At 38.7% G+C, this 18,334-nt stretch overlaps 3 protein-coding genes across 7 annotated transcripts; 2 read left to right on the forward strand and 1 right to left on the reverse strand.

Annotated features, from left to right (window-relative positions):
- Positions 1–213: 213 nt before the first annotated feature.
- Positions 214–8,611, forward strand: LOC135622696 (sister chromatid cohesion protein SCC4-like). The gene is made up of 10 exons (XM_065124751.1): positions 214–975; positions 1,061–1,529; positions 1,873–1,911; positions 2,881–3,002; positions 5,171–5,317; positions 5,438–5,527; positions 5,634–5,758; positions 7,170–7,375; positions 7,644–7,768; positions 8,241–8,611. Exons 1-10 carry the CDS (start codon positions 334–336, stop codon positions 8,427–8,429), a joined length of 2,154 nt encoding a protein of 717 aa, XP_064980823.1. The 5' UTR covers positions 214–333; the 3' UTR covers positions 8,430–8,611.
- LOC135622697 (uncharacterized protein At5g48480-like) lies at positions 8,592–9,787 on the reverse strand. Of its 4 annotated transcripts, XR_010491149.1 has the most exons (4): positions 9,439–9,787; positions 9,074–9,327; positions 8,924–8,963; positions 8,592–8,836 (listed from the first exon to the last, which is right to left on the reverse strand). XR_010491149.1 is itself a non-coding variant. In XM_065124753.1 (3 exons), the coding sequence occupies exons 1-2, from the start codon at positions 9,669–9,671 to the stop codon at positions 9,105–9,107; spliced, it is 456 nt and encodes a 151-aa protein (XP_064980825.1). In that variant the 5' UTR covers positions 9,672–9,787; the 3' UTR covers positions 8,814–8,963; positions 9,074–9,104. The 4 variants fall into 4 exon arrangements, 2 of the variants coding, with proteins under 2 accessions (XP_064980825.1, XP_064980824.1); XR_010491148.1 differs by having other exon boundaries at positions 8,924–9,327; positions 9,439–9,782; XM_065124753.1 differs by having other exon boundaries at positions 8,814–8,963.
- Positions 9,788–10,824: 1,037 nt separating this feature from the next.
- On the forward strand, positions 10,825–18,303 carry LOC135622700 (uncharacterized). 2 transcript variants are annotated; one of them, XM_065124758.1, is made up of 8 exons: positions 10,825–11,121; positions 11,196–11,390; positions 12,838–12,923; positions 13,348–13,460; positions 14,136–14,201; positions 16,382–16,488; positions 16,720–16,785; positions 17,688–18,303. In XM_065124758.1, the coding sequence occupies exons 2-8, from the start codon at positions 11,328–11,330 to the stop codon at positions 18,117–18,119; spliced, it is 933 nt and encodes a 310-aa protein (XP_064980830.1). In that variant the 5' UTR covers positions 10,825–11,121; positions 11,196–11,327; the 3' UTR covers positions 18,120–18,303. The 2 variants fall into 2 exon arrangements, with proteins under 2 accessions (XP_064980830.1, XP_064980828.1); XM_065124756.1 differs by having other exon boundaries at positions 10,830–11,121; positions 11,228–11,390.
- Positions 18,304–18,334: the final 31 nt, after the last annotated feature.

Consider the following 18,334-nt stretch of genomic DNA (forward strand, 5'->3'; position numbering starts at 1 on the left):
TTGGATAAAATATTTGCTATATCTCGTAGCAAACACATTCAACACATAATTAGTTTCTCAATTTTATCAATAAAATATTAGATTATATATATAATAATATTTTTTTATAAATCCGATTTATGTTTGAATCCAAATTCGAAATTTCAAGAACACGTTCAACGCACGTGTTATTGGGTCGGTATAGTTTCAGTCAACAGTATGATTTAGTTGCATTCTGCCGCCTTTGTTTTATTTCTTTTTCTCCTCTCTCATTCTCCTTGTTTTTGACTCCTTTCCGCTGCCCGATTGCCTTCCAAACCCTAACCCTAGCATCGGCTCGTCGGACCTCCGGTTATGGAGGCGGTGGTGGAGGGCCTATGGTCGCTGGCGGAGGAGGCGGAACTCCGCCGCGATTACGGCGCAGCCGCCAAGTGCCTGGAGTCTCTCCTCCAGTGCGGAGCCTCTCTACTCCCCCTCGTGGAGATCCGCACCCGCCTCCGCCTCGCCCACCTCCTCCTGTCCCGCTCTCACAACCTCAACCACGCCAAGGCCCACCTCGAGCGCGCCCTCCTACTCCTCTCCTCCGCCCGCTCCGCAGCCCTCCACCTCAAGCTCAGCGCCCACTCCCTCCTCGCCCGCTGCTACCACCTCATCGGCGCCATCCCTTCCCAGAAGCACATCCTCCTCCGTGCTCTCGACCTCCTCTCGTCCTCCGCTGCTGGTGGCTCCCTCCCTCCTGCTGCCACCCTTCTTTGGTCTGCGAATTTTTATTCCCATCTCGCTTCTACCCTCGTCATCGACGGGGATCACCCTGGCGCTCTCTCCGCTCTCTCCTCTGGCTTTGGGGCAGCTGCGGAGCTCCGCAGCTCTGAGCTGCAGCTCTTCTTTGCAGCCTCTGCCCTCCACGTCCACCTCCTTCACTGGGAGGACCCATCGTCCGTCGAAGACACTGTCCGCAAGTGTCTCGAGCTGTGGGAGTCCATTCCGTTCGACCAGGTTCCACCTTCCTGCCATTTTCACCCTCAACATAGGCAATTCGTATAACCCTATTTTGATGATCTCACTAGTTCTATTGCTGCAGAGACAGCACTACATTGGATTGTTCTTCTATAACGAGTTGCTCCAAACCTTCTATTTGCTGAGGATTTGTGACTATAAGGGTGCAGCTCAGCATGTTGAAAAATTGGATGCCGCCATGAAAAGCGAGCAGCAGAAGGTTCAGCATGTGAAAGAATTAATTGCAGAGCTGAATTCTGTGAATAGGAGCCTCTTCCAATCTAATTTACAGCGGAGAGATAGGTTGTCATTGTACGAGAAGCAGAGCCAGCTTCAGGAGCAGTTGAGAATGGCTACTGGGGTGGACTCCACTAACAAGTTGTTGGATCTTGATGACAAGTTGCTATTGGCACCTCCACCAATGGATGGGGAGTGGCTTCCGAGAGGTGCTGTCTCTGCATTGGTGGATCTCATGGTTGTCATGTTGGGTCGCCCAAAGGGGGTATTTAAGGAGTGTGGAAGGCGGATACAGTCTGGACTGCAGTTAATTTATGGTAAATTTGTGTATGATAAGCCACATCTTGCTGTATTTCATTCAGTTTTTTTTTTTTTTGTGTTTTTGTGGTTAATTTTTATGATTGACATGGTTGAATAACATAGTCATCTATCTGGTATTTGGTTCCATGAACCTGTCTTGCATTATCTTCCCTTAGTGGCTCAAAATACCTAATAACAAATAATTGCATTGTTACGGTTTTTACTCCAAGCATGTGATGCATGGAATGAAACTGAGTTGAGGGCAAAAAAAAAAGTAATATTTTTCTAGAAAGTATTCAAATCGTGTTAAATATAATTTGTGTTAGATTCTTACATGAAGATCTCCTGACTTGTGTGCAGAGGAACTAGCGAAATTAGGTGTCGTCGATGGTAGGAGAGGTATGTAGTTTCTGCTCTCAGTGTTTTATCATGCTATATTATATTTTTCTTCAGCATTTTTTTGTTATTTGTACCTTGTATTATAGGGGTGAGGGGGTCGAGGTTGGGGGAACAAAATTGTGTATATGTGCTTCTTCTTAATTACTATTTTTGGATTTTTGATAGGCCTGGGGTTGGGTTTGGATTGTGGTTAGGGTGCTTGGATACTCACATTCTCTATGAAATATCTTGCATATTTGTATCATAATTATCTTGTCCAAATGATTTTGCTTTTTAGAAAGCATCCAATGTATAACTGTCTAAATCATCTACATTTGATTACATTGCATGAGTGCAATGCTCCATGTGTTTTAATCATTGTTGGAATCTACAAAAGATCAAGTCAGGAATAAATGAGTATATGAAAATGTATGTAATGAAGAATTAATTTAATTGATTGCTGTATTATTTGATAATGACAACAAAGCTTGTGCAAAAATCAAATGAAAAAAAGTGGAAAAATCTCGACAGACTGGTCCAAGACGATGTCGGGATTATGAGAAAAATTTGGCAGAAGAGGAATTTTACCATTATTAGACCGGGCAATGCAATCTGGGTGGAAAACTTTTGACATATTGAAAGACAACACCATAAGGAATTATATATTGGATTTGAGTCTTTTGTCCAATTACCTATATAATTAATGGTACATTTATGTTCTGAGCATGGTTATGAGTTTCAGTCCACTCTTCCAGGGTCCCAGCATGGTATTGGCTCAGGGATCCATGAGATGCCATGCTGGGGAAGGATTTGCAGTGTACTCATATGCATATTGTTGGCTGGCGTTACTTGAGACAGATCCTATTTCTAATGAGTTGGCAAAAATATAGATTAGTTTACTCTAGATAAATTTAGTTCTTTGCATCTTTTGTCCAAATCGTTGCCTTTTTCAATTTTACTTATCATAAGAAGTGTTCATATGGTGCTTAGAGGTGGATTTGCAGCACTCAGCAATCTGGATGGCTGGACTGTATCTGATGCTTCTAATGCAATTCCTGGAAAACAAAGTTGCAGTAGAACTTACTCGGTCGGAGTTTGTTGAAGCTCAAGAGGTAGATTCTCTTAACTACTGATGGCTCAATGACTGAGTATATATTTTTGTTGTATTGTAGAATTCATTTCATTGACTTTGTTATGATTCCCTGGTAACATTTGCTCCGGTTGTTGATAAAGTTTGTGGTACCTTCTATGGGACTTACAAGACAAAGATTGAGTTTCATGATATGTGCCTCTTTTCTTGATAGTGCAGTTCCAAAGATATAGTGACAACAAAATATAAATAAGTTATGCCTTTTTAAAAATATAGAGAAATTAATTCAGGAGTGGTTTCCTTCTGTTTTCGATCGTCTTAGCTCCCTGTCTTTGACTTGTTCCTTTCCATCTAATCTTTCTTCTATGCATAAGTCATCAGCTTAAACATCGAATAATAGGTAAATATCCTTACATAATGTCTGAACTTCAATGTTTCAGGTAACTTGTGATGCTTCATTAGTTTTTTTATTTAAATTGCACCAATAATTAGAATTGAATAATTTGCATCGCTGTGAAATTTCTGTTTTGATTGTTTGAACAAGACTTGAATTAAATTTTTATTTATTGATTGACATGTTGATTGAATATTTATTTGATACTAACTGTGAACACAAGGAATTCAGTTGTGTTTGTGAAACAGTTGTTTCTGAATCTTCTGAAAAATTGAATCTGACAGTATTATTATCCGATGTAAAAAAACACTTTCTAAGTTAATAATTTGTCAACAAGCATATCAATTCGGACAGAATACTAGAAGAGTTGTGGCGTCTTAGTTTCTGCATGTATTACCGGGTTAGAGCAGAAACCATTAAAACTTATGAGGCTTGCTCATACCTTTGGGGTCATTACATGTGATGCAGTTACATGATGCAGATTTTTTTGAAATGCACAAAGAATTTTGAATAAATCGTAAAACTAAGTTAGAATTCAATATCAACTTATGTAGTAAAGGAATAAGTGAATAACTAAGGTTCAACATTGAAAGAAAAATCCGAATGAGAAAATCATCTCTAGCAAGTCTTTAATTATTGGCAAAAGAAAAAAAAGATCTACCAGCAATTCAAAAAATAAACCAACAACAACAATATGTTCAAATCAAAATTATTAGGAGACTGTAAATTTAGGCTAAGCCCTAAAGTAGTGGGTATGAATTCATGAATTATTTGGTAATGTATGTACGAGTTCATGTCTCACTAGGAAAAGGCTCATGGCAGTCAAGCTGGATCTGCTAAAAATACTAAAAATAGGAGAAACTCAAGTGCAGATGAGCTGGTAAAGCTGTTCTCATATAGGCTCAAGAGTAAACTTCTGTTTCTTCCACCCTTAAGCTACTTTCCATCCTAGTGATATATGTATGATGGAAATAATTGTGTCTATCTTATCTAAAAAATGGGAAACAAATACCCAAGTATCAGAAATCATTAAAATCACAAAAGTATCATACAAAAGAATCTAGCCTAATAATAAAATAAAACAAATAAAACATCAATGATGTGAATAACTCCTAAATCTAGGTGACCAAAGGCTATGAGCTTACATTAACATGAATCTTCTTTGCCATTGAACTTTGTTGAGGGCAATATACCTAATCAACTAAGGCCATCAAATATGTTTATGCTGTTTCTAACAAACTTAATGTCTTCTTATGGATCTAGGTGATCAAAGGCTATGAGCTTCCATTAACTTGGATCTTCTTCACCATTGAACTTTGTTGAGGGCAATATATTTAATCAACTAAGTCTATCAAATATGTTTATGCTGTTTCTAACAAACTTAATGCCTTATTCTATCTCTTCATGCATCATTAATAATAATTAATTCACCATATGAATTTGGTGCATCTATAAGTCTTATTTGAATATGTCTGCAAAACCTTCCAGTTTCCCCTCATTTTTCCCTTGGAATTATCCTGAATTGCACAAGAGTGTATATGGACCTTCTCTAATATTCCCCTCATTCCTCCATCTCAACGTCCTCATCAGAGAGACTAACTGTAGATTTCAAATAGATCAAGATTCTTGTAGTGAAGTGAATGCGGCTGATTTCTGAAATGAAATCTGTGGTTGCATGTATTAGATACCAATGATTAAAGCTTCAAGAGAATCCAAGTAACATAGTACTTTTCATTGTTTATTAGCTTCAGTGTAACTGTGTTCTCTATCTCAACTTTTTTACCCTCTTCTCACAGGCATTAGTGCAAATGAAGGATTGGTTTGTTCGTTTCCCAACAATCTTGCAAGGATGTGAAAGCACTATTGAAATGCTTAGAGGGCAGTATGCTCACTCGGTTGGTTGCTTTCATGAGGCTGCTTTCCATTTTACTGAAGCTACAAAGGTCTCCGATCTCATGTTACAGTGTTCTGCTCATCCATATTAATTTTTTACTCATGAAGAATGCTGAGCTGACATGACTACCATAATTTTGGTTTAACAGAAATTGTGTTTCTTTTTTTAGCTTACCGAAAGCAAATCTGTGCAATCTATGTGCCACGTTTATGCAGCTGTCTCCTATATCTGTATTGGAGATGCTGAATCATCTTCAAAGGTAAATTCTTTGACCAGGAAGTTTAAGACTATTCTTGTATTTTTCTTTTCTTTGACCGTCTAGAATATTGTATGCAACTGAGTAGTTTTCTTCAATTTATTTATAGGCCCTGGATTTGGTAGGTCCAGTTTTCAGAATCATGGATTCGTTTGTTGGAGTGCGGGAGAAAACATGTATCATCTTTGTTTATGGACTTTTGTTGATGAGGCAACATAATCTACAAGAGGCACGGTATGAATGTTAAATTATTATTTACATAACATTATACTTAAGAAGAGTCTTGATTATCTCTAGTTGTTTTTAACTTTTTGTAACTGTGTCGTCTATGTCTTTGCTTGAAGGCAACCATGTTCCTTTGATTTTGTTCCTATCAGTTCTTTCAGGAAGTCTTAATTCTTTTTCTCTATTTGTTGGAATTTCTTTGATTGTGTATGATGCTACTCTATCTATTGAAAGAGACAAAGAAGCATGTTAAATTAGGACAAAATAACTGAAACCATTTATGTATCAGCCTGTTGCCCATGCTTTTATGCCATGTGATGTTTGATTGTTATCAGTCTTGACAAGGTTATTCAGTTCTGATGTATTTACATACCTGATACTGGACAAATCTGTCCTTCCTAAATTGCTTTTGCTTGTATACTTTTCATGTTTCTCTAGAATAACTTTTCATGACAAAGCACTCAATTCTTGAATGCATTTATTTTTGTGAGACAAACTAATTCACATGATTGTTTTAGAGCAAAACTCATTTCATCCATGGCTCAATTAATATTTGAGAAGTGAATGCATTCATCATTCTCAGCTGTTTCATGGTATTATTGATTCTTTTATTTGTTGATTTTTGAGATTGTCTTACTTCAGCTATGTCTCTAGCTTTATCTAGGTGTTACTGTTCTTTATAAAGTGTAAAATCATAGCACCTATTACAGGAAAGTTTGTAATATAAATAAGTCTGGTAGAGTATAACATGTTATACACAAATAATATTAATAAAAAAAATCTGAGACTCAAGTATAATATATTACAGACGTAAAATCTGAGCTATTCATGTCAAAGTTCTTCATATCATTCCCAGAAAGCTACAATACAATTAGGTCACCAGATTGTATTATGAAATTTGTGTTTTGTGGCTGTGTGATGGTGATAACCAGGTTATTGTTGCTTTCCTGTCCTCTAAGATCTCTTAGCAACGTGTAGTCTTGGCATATTATATATGTCAGTCATGCTTGTTTTTGCAAACATTTTCATGATTACCAGATCTTTTACCGTAGAAAGTGGTTCTCTGTCAAACATTTATTTTGCCACTTTGCAAAACACTTTTAAAAATATTTCTGTTTGTAGGTGGATATAATTGTTGAAACCCGGTTGTTTTTGTATTTTCGCATCTTCGAATGTAATGGTCTTCCTGCAACTCTTCACCTGGCTTTTCTTCCTTCTTATATGAGAAACTGCTTGTAGTGAAGATCAGCTTATAAGTGGGTAAATTGTGTATAACCTTTATATTTCAGAGAAAGTGATTTTTGAAAACTATCTGTCTGTCGCTTATAATTTGTGCCTATTGTCCATTGTTACTAATGGAAATTGAAAACTCCTACTGTTCAGTTTTCAAGTAATCCCAGCTTATACATCTTTTATGCAGAATTCGCCTTGCCAGTGGCTTGAAAATAGCACACCAACAATTGGGCAATATTCAACTTGTTTCTCAGTACTTGACAATTCTAGGCACTTTGGCCCTTCAGTTACATGACACTGGACAAGCTAGGGAGATATTGAAGTCATCATTAACACTTGCAAAGACACTCTATGACGTTCCAACTCAGATTTGGGTGCTTTCTGTCTTAACAGGTACTTCGGTCGTACAGCGTGTCTATACTCTGCGTTTCTGCGTTTCTGCCTTTCCAAGCCTTTTTACCTAGATAAAATTGCATGGTCAGTTCTCATGGCATGCCAGAGAAACTATTAACATGCTGTGGCTGCGCATGAAACCCTGGAACTTCAGACGAACCTGTTATAGGAATGGATATTTGGTCTTTTTATAGTGTAGAACACCCTTAAGTAGGAATGACCCATATCAAAAGTGTAAAATTCATTGAGTTATGCTACTTTCATACAGCTTTATATCGAGAAATAGGTGAGAGAGGAAATGAAATGGAGAACTCGGAGTATGAAAGGAAAAAGGAAGATGACTTACAAAAGAGGCTATCTGAAGCTCATTCACGGATTCATCACCTGGAACTGGTATGCAAAGATAAAGTTATGCACTCATTTAAATTAATACTTTAAAGTCTTATATCATTTTGTCTAGCAGATATTAATATACTATATGTTTATATAATATGTACAATCAGTTCGGTTCTATTGCAAATCTTAAACAAGTGGTCAATTACCATTTGATAATCCCAGTTCACCTGGTCATTGGCTTGTAAGTTCCATTCTAGTTGGATTATAGAACTTTATGATTTCAGCTGATGAGAACTTTAGGTGGCCATTACTACTAATTTGGGTTTATTATTTCGGGTCACTTTAATTAAGAATATAAATTATTGGTCCAATAGGCTGTCAGATTGTATATGAAACGATTCATAAATCTTCAAATATCTAGTGGTAGCTTAAGTCTTGAAGGCAAATTAAAATATCATTTTTAGCATATTCAAAAACGTTTTTAGCTTGCATGAATAATAATTTCAAGTTGGAGTCGAATACGATGCAGATTGAGAAGGTGATGGTCAAAGTTCAGCCACTGCATGAAGTTGCAATCCGAAAAGCAATTGCTGGTCCATCAGCAAAGGTTGACCTCGACATCCCTGAGTCTGTCGGTTTGCCGTTCCCCCAACCTGCTGCCTCTGCATCAAGGTTAGGAGAATTTGATTTAGTAAGACGTGGCAAAATGAAGATGTAGCTGCATCCTTGACAGGTAAAACTTGATATCATGGGCAACAACACAAGATCATATGTTGCACGGTTTGATTCTGTGTTAATAGTGTCATAAAAAGGCCTTCAGGTTGTGTACAAGTTGTTACTCATTGTGTCTATTGAAATGTGATGATTTTTTGTATAGTAAATGGTCACGTAGTTTCACCATGTTGATAGCAATTTCAGGTCCAGGCGTTATGCTAAAGAACTTAAGCATTGACCTAAGGAAAGATTGCACTCTTGCTACCTGCGATCAGCATCGATAGAAAAAGCTGTTGACCGGCGATCAAGCACATTCATCAATACGAGCAGTCGTTTCTGCCTTATCCAGCAAAACATATCGTCTAGTTGGTATCAATCAGCACGGAGAAAAACCAACTTTCCCGAAACCATCTGGAATAAAGACAAGGCAAGCAGAGTGCTCATGGCAAACGTAAACAAGAGCTGAAGCCTTTGAAATGGAAAATAGGTATCAGGTACCGCAGAGACCACGCTGCGATGGTCTGCCTGGCCTCATTTCCTGCAAAAGAAGAGCCTTGGTCTAAGGGAAGCTTTAACGACGACTGTGACGACGTCCGTCGCCCTTAACAACAGTCTTGAAGGGAAGCTTTAACCCATAGAAGGGTATACCCAACGTTGGACTACTTTGCGACTGCCCAGTTCAAGCCTCCGCCTCGGGGCACTTCTTGCCCACGGCCGCGATGACCCAGACCACGCCGAACGGGTCCCTCACCTTCCCACAAACGCCACCCTCATCCTCCGTCACCTCGCCAACGATCTCCGCTCCTGCGGTCACCGCCTTCTTCATGACCGCGTCCACATCCTCCGCCTCCAGCCGCAACAAGATTCCACCACCACTCGCCACCGTGGAGCCGTCCTCCCCCCTGCCGTCAGCACCAAAACCGCATCGGTTTAAGAAAGGGAAAGAATGAGCTAACGAAACCCGTACATATGACGGAGCTTGGGCCAGGAACCGTGGGACGAGGGAGGCTTACGCGTCGTCGAAGCGGTCGTTGACGAGCAGGAACGACGAGCCGATCTTGAGCTCGGCGGAGAGGATGAGGGGGAGCTCTTGCTCTGCCTTGCGCTTGGGATGCGCCACCCGCCGGAGCTCCTTCGCTCCGAATGCTGCCTTATAGAACTGCACTGCTACCTCCGCCTTCATCCCCGGCACAACCAGCTGCGGCTTGAACCCCAGCAACCCCGTCGTCGCCGTCTCATCGGCCATCGCCTGAAGAATAAGTTAACCCTAACCCTAGGACAGAACGAGATATGGAGAGAGCTGCCGCTAAGAAGAGGAAGCAGCGATACGAGAAGCGAGTTCCCTCCGCCGGTGGGGTGGGTATTTATAGAAGGTAAAGGCAGCGAAACCGTAGATATTCATACCGTTCTGCCCATTCTGTGGGTAAAAATAACGAGCCGGCCATCCGCCGATTCCAATCGCTTCCTGCCGTGCTTTTTGTTACTTCCGAGGTATCCTCCTACCGTGTACCATAAACGGTGGGCTTAGAAGCAGCATCATCCGATCGGACCGTTCGTTGCATGCTGCTTGAGCGGACGAACGGACAAGATGGGCGGAAGTCGATGAAACGGAAACCGACACGCGACGCGGATAAATATTTGGTACGGTAGATTGAACTTCATCAGACCGGTTAGGGGTAATGATGCAGTTTACTCGAAATATTAGGGGTATTTGTTAAACTAGTCACGTAGACCGGTTGAGGACTCGTGGGATAGGGGATCCTCTGCAATTGTATTTAGAAGCATACTCCTAGTGCCAGCATCACAACCGTTCATCTACACCGACGTGGAAGATGAACGACACGATCAAAGGTTACGTGGTTCAGACGCCGGAGAGGATCCGAATGTAGTGTAGTCCCGACGGCAAGCTCGGCATGGGCGTGCCGGCTATAACTGCCCGTATGCCGCCGCTTACTCGTACGCATGTTGTTTGACACCCACGACGTCACCCGAGAGTAGCGCCGTGTGGGACCTCCTTTTGAGGCGGAACGCGGGCGGCGTGGTTGCAGTTTCTGAGGCGGGAGCAACTCGGTACCCTGTCTCTGCCAGCTGTAGGCCCCGCTATAGACGGCTTTCTTTTCGGGTCGAATCATGTGGTAACGGAGGGTCAATCCCGTCCTAGGGGGTCCCACCATCGAGTGGGTGACTTTGCCGTGGTGAGTAAAACCGTAAGACAGAAAGATGATGCAGTGTACACGCGTCTGCATTTTGATGTACAGTTGTGTTATTTATTGTAGTTTATTATTGATATTTATTTATGTTGTAATGAGTGACAGGGACACATAAATAGTGGGATGTTGTTTGTGTATACTAAACAAAGGAGCTCTTTTTATTGCTCGCGAAGGCGATCAATCATCTCACCAACCTCAATGCACCGGTTCTCTCCTGATGGCTTCCCACGTGTCCTCTTCTGCCTCTCCCTTCTCCAATATTTAGCAATATTCTTTTCCCGCGCCCATTCCCAATCCATCGAGAACGAGTGGGAGCGACAGCGAGAGGGAGGAGAAATCAGGAGAGCGAGGCGAAGAGAGAGGGCGGTTGTGAGAGAGAGGGAGGATGTGCGGAAGGACTCGTTGCACCCTCAACACCGATCAAATCGCTAGGGCTTGCGGCCTCACTGTCAATGCCGCCTCCATCCGCACCCACGAAATCGACCGGTGAGCATATCGATAAACCCTCACCCTGTGTTCGATTCTCGCGATGGATTTTGATTCTTGGTAGAAGGTCTTAGGTGTTGGCTCCTCTTTTGGGTCTGATTCGTAGTTATCGTCCGTCCTACAACGTTTCGCCGGGGGCGTACCTGCCGGTGGTGCTCGTGGAGAGGGCCACGGGAGAAGCGGAGGAGTCGCCGGCCATCCGTTGCATGAAGTGGGGTCTGGTTCCCAGCTTCACAAAGAAGACCGAGAAGCCCGATCACTACAAAATGGTACTGAAAATTATGGTGGCAGAAATCATTGGATTGAACATTTCATTTGGAGATTCAGCTTAGGGATTCGATTTGGATTTTACGGGTTATTGAATTTATTGTTGTGTGGTTTGTTATCTGGTGGCTTTGAGGTTAATATCTACTATAGTGAATCACTGTGTCCTGAAAAGTGGCCATTTCGATCATTTGTGGAGCTGCATAAGTGTTGGCTCATCAGCCGCTTTGTCAACGGGAGCAGCAGTCTTATGTGCTTTGTTGCTTTTACAGGTTTAATTTACTATAATCCTGAGCAGCAGTCAAAATAAACATAAAATTAGTGATGATGCAAACATTAAACCAACTTCTATTGTCAAATTAACATTAAACCAACTTTTTGGAGAGAAAGAGGAAAAAATCGAAAACCAAAAGAGAAATCTACTAGAGATCAACAAATAAATAAGCATATTAGAAAACCGACGAAAGATTTAACGTGCTTCGGTAAATTCCATATACATCCATTGAGAAAATCAAATTCTTCACAATGTGAGATCTAAAAATTATGATCTTTAGTTATCCTCATCCAAGCACAAATTTCTTTACAAATCCTCTCACATAAATCCCCAAGAATTTACACTCTTTTCTCACCCTAGAGAGCACTCTCTCTAGATACTTTAGAGAGAAATCCAGGAGCACCAATAGAATTCCTCACATCTTGCTCTTCCCCACTAAAACCTAGAGATATATGAGATTTTTATAGAAGAATCAAACTCTAAGTACCAGGGTTTCCTTCCTTGAGGGGGTCTTTTTCTCGTACTAGGATTCCCGATCCCACTAGTATACTGGCTCTAGGAATCCCAAAATATTTGCCAATCCCAGTAGGTGTTGGCTCAATCAGCCGCTTTGTCGATAGGTGCTGTAGCTTTATGTGCTTTTTTGCTTTTATACGTTTAATTTACTAGAACCTTGAGTAGTAATCAATATAAACTTAAAATTAGTGATGATGCAAACATTGATCCAACTTCTATTGTCAAATTAACATCACATGCATCCTCTTATGCAACATAAGATTCATCAACATATTACTAGAAATTGATAGGAAGTGCATTACCATAACACTAACCATTATACTTTATTATCCATATATATTTCATTTATGTAAGATACTCAAGCAGAAAGTGAACACATTTTTTTAAGTCAAATAAAGTTATCATCGAAATGATTTCTTAAAAATAGAGGGAAAATATCTTATTTTGTACAGCTTTAGTAATGAATTCTGCCTCTCACTTATGAGTTATTGAAATAAGATTATTGTGTTAGACCACAACTAATGACCTATATCTGTAAAAGGTGGTGAGTGAGAAATATCTTTCAACTATTGGATAAATTTTCATATTGTGCAATACATGCCAAAAAGTTTAGGCTTGCTACTGACGAGAAAGACAACTGTGATCTTTTCCCTTGTATGCAGTTCAATGCTCGATCAGAATCAATAAAAGAGAAAGCTTCATTTCGTCGACTTGTTCCTACTAACCGGTGCCTTGTGGCAGTAGAAGGGTATGACAGAATTGAGTACCTTTATCTTTTCTGCTTTGTTGTTTTCCCATTACTATTTATTTATAAGCTAGTTTCGTACAACATCTCTTCCTTTGAGAAATACCATTATGAATTTCTGTAAGATGATATCTAAACCCTAAACACCCTAAATGTGTTAGGGTTATAGATAGAACCAAAATATTCAATTCTGGTCATTGTGGCCTGATTAAACTGTTAATCTTGATGCAATTGGACCTAGCTTTATTCATGTTGTGTCCTTTAATATGAAATCATATGTCCTGTAGTCATGTAATGTCATTTCACTTTGACTGCAAGGGAACTCTTCATGGAGTTGAGAATTGTCTAGCTTTACTCTTTGTGTTTTTGATCTTGTTATTTTGATTATTAATACCTGATCAGTGTGCGTGCAATCATTTGGATGTAGATTCTACGAGTGGAAGAAAGATGGTTCAAAAAAACAACCATACTATATACATTTCAAGGATAACCGACCTCTTGTATTTGCTGCTCTCTATGATGCTTGGAAGAACTCAGAAGGTGAGTTTGTTATCTTTTTACTTTTACATTTCGAAGACTTAAAACAAATGACGTAAAAGAGCTAAATATGTTTGCTAAGTTGGGCAAAAACAATGGACAAGTATTTGTACTTGAGGGATGAGATATGAAGTTCACCAATTTTAAGATCTACATGTTTAAGAGTAGAAAGTTGAAACATCTCTTAGTTTTGCATAGTGTCATTTAGGCAAGATTGAAATCCTTGCTTGAGACTTGAGAGTACTAAAGTCTGGCTCTTTGAATATTCATAGTGTCCCAGCAAGCATGTATTTATGCTGTCAATTCAGCAGACCTGAAACATGGTTGACATATGGACCAACAAAAGCTGGTAAGATACCTATTTGGCAGTCAAATTATATCTTGTGCATAAAATAAGATGTATGGCAATATTTAATCCTCAGGACAAGTTACATTTTGCAGCAGGTGCATGCCTTATATGATATTGCCTTTGGCTTAAGTGTCAAGCTGGAAATAATCATATTTTTATGCAAAGAAGAATTAGATTGATTGAAGTAGTATTTATTGTCATAATGATATTTTTCCTTTCTATTTTACATTTTTCTTATTGTTCTTCCCACTAAACAACGTTTGGATTGTTTCATTCCAATTCCATGATTGACGGCTATAAAACGTTCTTGGTTTTGCTTTTTGTTACAGGGGATATCCTTTACACCTTAACAATTCTGACCACAAGCTCATCATCGGCCTTGCAGTGGCTTCATGGTCTGATCTCTTCGTCTTTTTCCTCTATCATGAAATTTGATGGTTTACATCATAGTTTCTAGTAAGTGGTGGAGAAATTGGCTAGGTATTTGAACTGGTTATGGCCTGACAAGTAGGCTTTATGAAATTTCCCTGTTTAAGATTGAGAAATACAAATTAATATGATGGAAGGTTTTTGTAAATAGGAAGAGATGTAGCAACATTTCCAGAATTTTTGGTTTGGTCGAATAACAAAAAAATCTGTCACAGCTGCATTAATTAACCATTATGATAGCAAGTACACTCTTCAATTTGTTGCCATCATTTAATTGTTTGAATAAAAAATTAAAGTTCATGGCATCTATAAACTAAAATTGTTTCATGAGTTTCTCTTTATGTCATATGGCTCATTCTATATGGTCACGGTACATTGGTTGCAAGAAGAATAGCTCCAAAGTAAATTTTGGTACCACAATAGTCACAATGCAATTCACCCCATTTCAATATCTACTTCATGGAGCAAATTATAATAACTAAAAATTTGTCAATTCATGTGCTAAAACTAAAAAAAGCTGATGTCCTTGAAACCCAATTTGACATAAAGCTCTTATAATTGCAGAAGTAGAAGAAGATGAACATACTGTAAAGCTTTATCATTATTTTGAGCAGTCTGAAGCATGGATTTGGTTTTTGTTTTTATTTTGTTTTGTGTTTTTTTGACAAACAAAACTTGTGCAACAAAACTTGCGCTGTTGCTTTTTTCCTTTTAGAAACTTAAATTACCTGAACAACCAAGCAACTTGAACCCCTCAGGTTCTTTTAGGTATCTGACCATTTTGTAAACCATGAGATATATTGATGGAAGACATGTCACACGGATTGCATGTTGTTTCTGTATCTTAGCCAAGTTGTGACGAAGACTAATAAAAAAAGTTATGATGTCCAATCAGACAGAAATGTGGTTGAGTAATGGTGGATGACACAATGTAACTGATATTCTAATCCACTGTTAAATGTTGTGACCACATCGATATCTTTAGTACCATATGAGTGTTCATATGGCAAACGACATATCTATTTCTTCAAGATGAGTATGTCTCTTATGACTCATGCCATAAAGACTTGTTAGTTAAGGGAAGAGCACTGATGGTAATTGAGTTTATCAATTAGAAGGTTGTGTTGATTTGGGATTGAAAATGTTAATAGTATGCAAACTTGTCATAAAAGGGAACACTATGCAATATTGATTACTCAAATGAATTTTGGTAGTTGTTTTTTGTAGGGCTTTGTTTGTCAGAGCTGTATCTTAGTGTAGCTTCATTTACCAACAAAACAGACATATAGGTCCAAACGATCTGAAGAAGATTTTGATGTTGAGGACTGCATAGAACAATTGTCAGGGAACCTTTCTGAGGATTAGAGTTGTCCACTTGTTATGTACAGTAAATGTTAGAACCTATACTAATATCACTCAGGATCATGCCTTCTTCAAGATATGTTGTGAAGCTCTCCATAATGAATGCTTTGTGCAATCTATTCAACAGAAAAAAATTAATTAAGCTGGCTGTGATTTCCCAAGTCTGCAACATGCATTATCTGTATGAGCACTAATATATTGTTGCAATAAAAGATTTTTATTCATTCGAAGAATTTTTGAGGATTCCTCGTCACATATTACATTTGTTTTCCTCGTGTTGATTTCGTTCATCCTTTGGTAGGTGTTTGATTTGGTGTTTCATCTCTGTTCTTGTCCCACTCGTGCAAAAAGATTCCAGTACCTTCTCTACATTGAGTTTTGGCAGGTGGCCATTAGACTCATTGCCATAGGTGCTGAGTCCTATTATGTGCTGAGGATAGAGTATCCCCTGATTCTCTTGTGACAATAAAACTGACGACAGAAGTAAGAAAAGCCTACTTCTGAATGTTTATGGTCTATCTGATGACGTAAACTAATTATGTGATGAGGCCTATCATGTTAACATATATTGTTATCATTTGTGGTCTGTGTTCTAGTATAGTGGTCTTACTTCTTTTCATCAAGTATTATAATGGAATATTCCTTTAGCTTTGGTATTCACCACTTTTAATCTGGAAAATCTGATGTTTGTGAATCATCAACATATATATTATTTCCATCACACTGCTTGATGTTTTATCCTTCATGTTAATTGATGACTAATTTAATGTGCACTTACCTGCAGATCGGATGCCCGTGATCTTGAGGAATGAGGGTTCTGTTGATGTTTGGTTAAACAAAGCCATACCAGAATTCGAAACTGTCCTTAGGCCATACGAGGATGCTGATCTGGTAAGTAGTTCTGCTTTAGAAGTCCAATTGGCTTATCCCATCTGGTGGTGGGACTTATTATTCTTTGGTATCACTGTACTTGTGCTTTTTTTTCCTGCAATTGTCAATATTCTTCTATATACCAATATGTCTATGAATAAATTCATTTCAACCTTTTTTTCTTGTAAATTATTCTTCTTGTTTTGCTTATTATTTGAATTTTCTTGTATTTCACCATAAATTATTTGGTAGGTTTGGTATCCTGTGACAACTGCAGTTGGTAAACCATCCTTTGATGGGCCTGAGTGTATTAAAGAGGTACACCATATCTTAACTTGTATCACTTCAGAAGTTATTTTATGGAATTACTAATGCAATTGCTAGTTGACAATTGTCAGGAAGTAGAAATTGAAGCATAAATTGCTTCAAATTTCTATGAAAATGCTTAATAGTAAATATCAACCAATACTGATTAGTTCCTCTAGTACTTGAACAAGATGTTACTACTGGCTCTTTGGGTAAAGTATTGTTACATTAGGAGTGTTAATTTCAACTACTTTTATTTTGTGGTCTTAGTTTGTTGTGAAGATTAAGAAATGCTTTATTCTGCTTCTAGAATTATTTCAAGGGCTATTTTTGGAGCTTTAGGTTGTATTGTTTTTGGAAGTAATATTATGGAGTTTCGTATACAGTTTCTAATAAGCAAAATTTTGGAATATAGTGACCAACAGATGCATAAATTACAGGAAGTTACTGTTGGTTTGATTAATGGCGCATACCTTGATATCGATAAATTTACCTGTATAGTAAGTGTTTTCAATCTTCCAAGTACTGATTTTTAATAGGCGCCTCATGCCATATGTTGCATAAATTTTGGTTGATTTGCAATATCTGAGAAATGCTTTATTTTGTTGCTTTGGCTGTCCAGGGACATTGTGTGTCCAGTTAAGTTGTAATTTGCCATAAATAATTGACACAAAAGTTACAAGTTAAGTTTGAATGAGTTCTTCAAGTTAATCGTGTAAAAACCTACTTTTGGTGAGTAACACAATTCAAAAGGAAATAGATAAAATTTGTGGACATATTTAACCAAAAATTGAAATGCTAAATTGAACTCTGTACAGCCAAATTAGAACTGGTAGGATGAATGATGGACCCTTTCTGCAATCCTATAATGCCAATTTACAATCGTATATACGTTTTGCTCTATTAACTGCCAGATACAACTCAGCTCAGCTGACAGAAACCCAATATCGAAGTTCTTTGCAAAGAAAACTGATGATAAGGACCAGATGGAGGTAAAGCATGGTAAGTCCCTCAAGGAATCTCCAAAACAAGAGATTTTTGATATAGCTGCGGAACTCAGTATATCATCTGAAGAATCGCCACAAGGAGATCACTTCGATGATCTGAAAGAACATCTGGAATTCAACACACATGCAAATGCTGACGACGAGTCTGATCACTTCTCCCTGCTCAAGAATCCTAGCATAGAACCAGAAATTTGTGGCACCAAAAGAGGCTCCGGGGCTATTGCACCTGATTCTGGATTAACATCTGAGAAGGGCTCTAAACCGAAAAAGAAGGCACGGCCTGTTAAGAATACCGGGGACAAGCAAGCTTCCCTCCTATCATATTTTGAGAAGGCCTAGACGTTTTTTTGTTCAGTATATTTTGATGCTTGAACATGTTCCTTGTACAACTGCAACAAGTTTGCTTGTAATTGTCCTTTTACCTGTGAAGTCCAAACACTAATCAGTGACCTGGTAACTATATACTACAAGTGTTCTTAGCTCACAAGAAGCCGGAAGTGTAAGCTTTTATCGTGTGCTTTCATCTCTTGAAGCTTCTGTGCTTTGTGCTGGAG

The sequence above is a fragment of the Musa acuminata genome, chromosome BXJ2-9 (genome assembly GCF_036884655.1).
Source record: "Musa acuminata AAA Group cultivar baxijiao chromosome BXJ2-9, Cavendish_Baxijiao_AAA, whole genome shotgun sequence".
Taxonomy (NCBI): Eukaryota; Viridiplantae; Streptophyta; class Magnoliopsida; order Zingiberales; family Musaceae; genus Musa; species Musa acuminata.

Excerpts from the sequence above, each read along its gene's own strand:
- LOC135622697 (XM_065124753.1), bottom strand. The coding sequence starts at position 9,671 with ATGGCCGATGAGACGGCGACGACGGGGTTGCTGGGGTTCAAGCCGCAG. Across the intron at positions 9,328-9,438 it reads AACGACCGCTTCGACGACGC|GGGGGAGGACGGCTCCACGG; the intron begins GTAAGCCTCCCT and ends TGCTGACGGCAG.
- LOC135622700 (XM_065124756.1), top strand. The coding sequence starts at position 11,021 with ATGTGCGGAAGGACTCGTTGCACCCTCAACACCGATCAAATCGCTAGG. Across the intron at positions 14,202-16,381 it reads GGCCTTGCAGTGGCTTCATG|ATCGGATGCCCGTGATCTTG; the intron begins GTCTGATCTCTT and ends ACTTACCTGCAG. Across the intron at positions 16,489-16,719 it reads CATACGAGGATGCTGATCTG|GTTTGGTATCCTGTGACAAC; the intron begins GTAAGTAGTTCT and ends ATTATTTGGTAG.
- LOC135622696 (XM_065124751.1), top strand. The coding sequence starts at position 334 with ATGGAGGCGGTGGTGGAGGGCCTATGGTCGCTGGCGGAGGAGGCGGAA. Across the intron at positions 1,912-2,880 it reads TGTCGTCGATGGTAGGAGAG|AGGTGGATTTGCAGCACTCA; the intron begins GTATGTAGTTTC and ends TATGGTGCTTAG. Across the intron at positions 5,318-5,437 it reads ATTTTACTGAAGCTACAAAG|CTTACCGAAAGCAAATCTGT; the intron begins GTCTCCGATCTC and ends TTCTTTTTTTAG.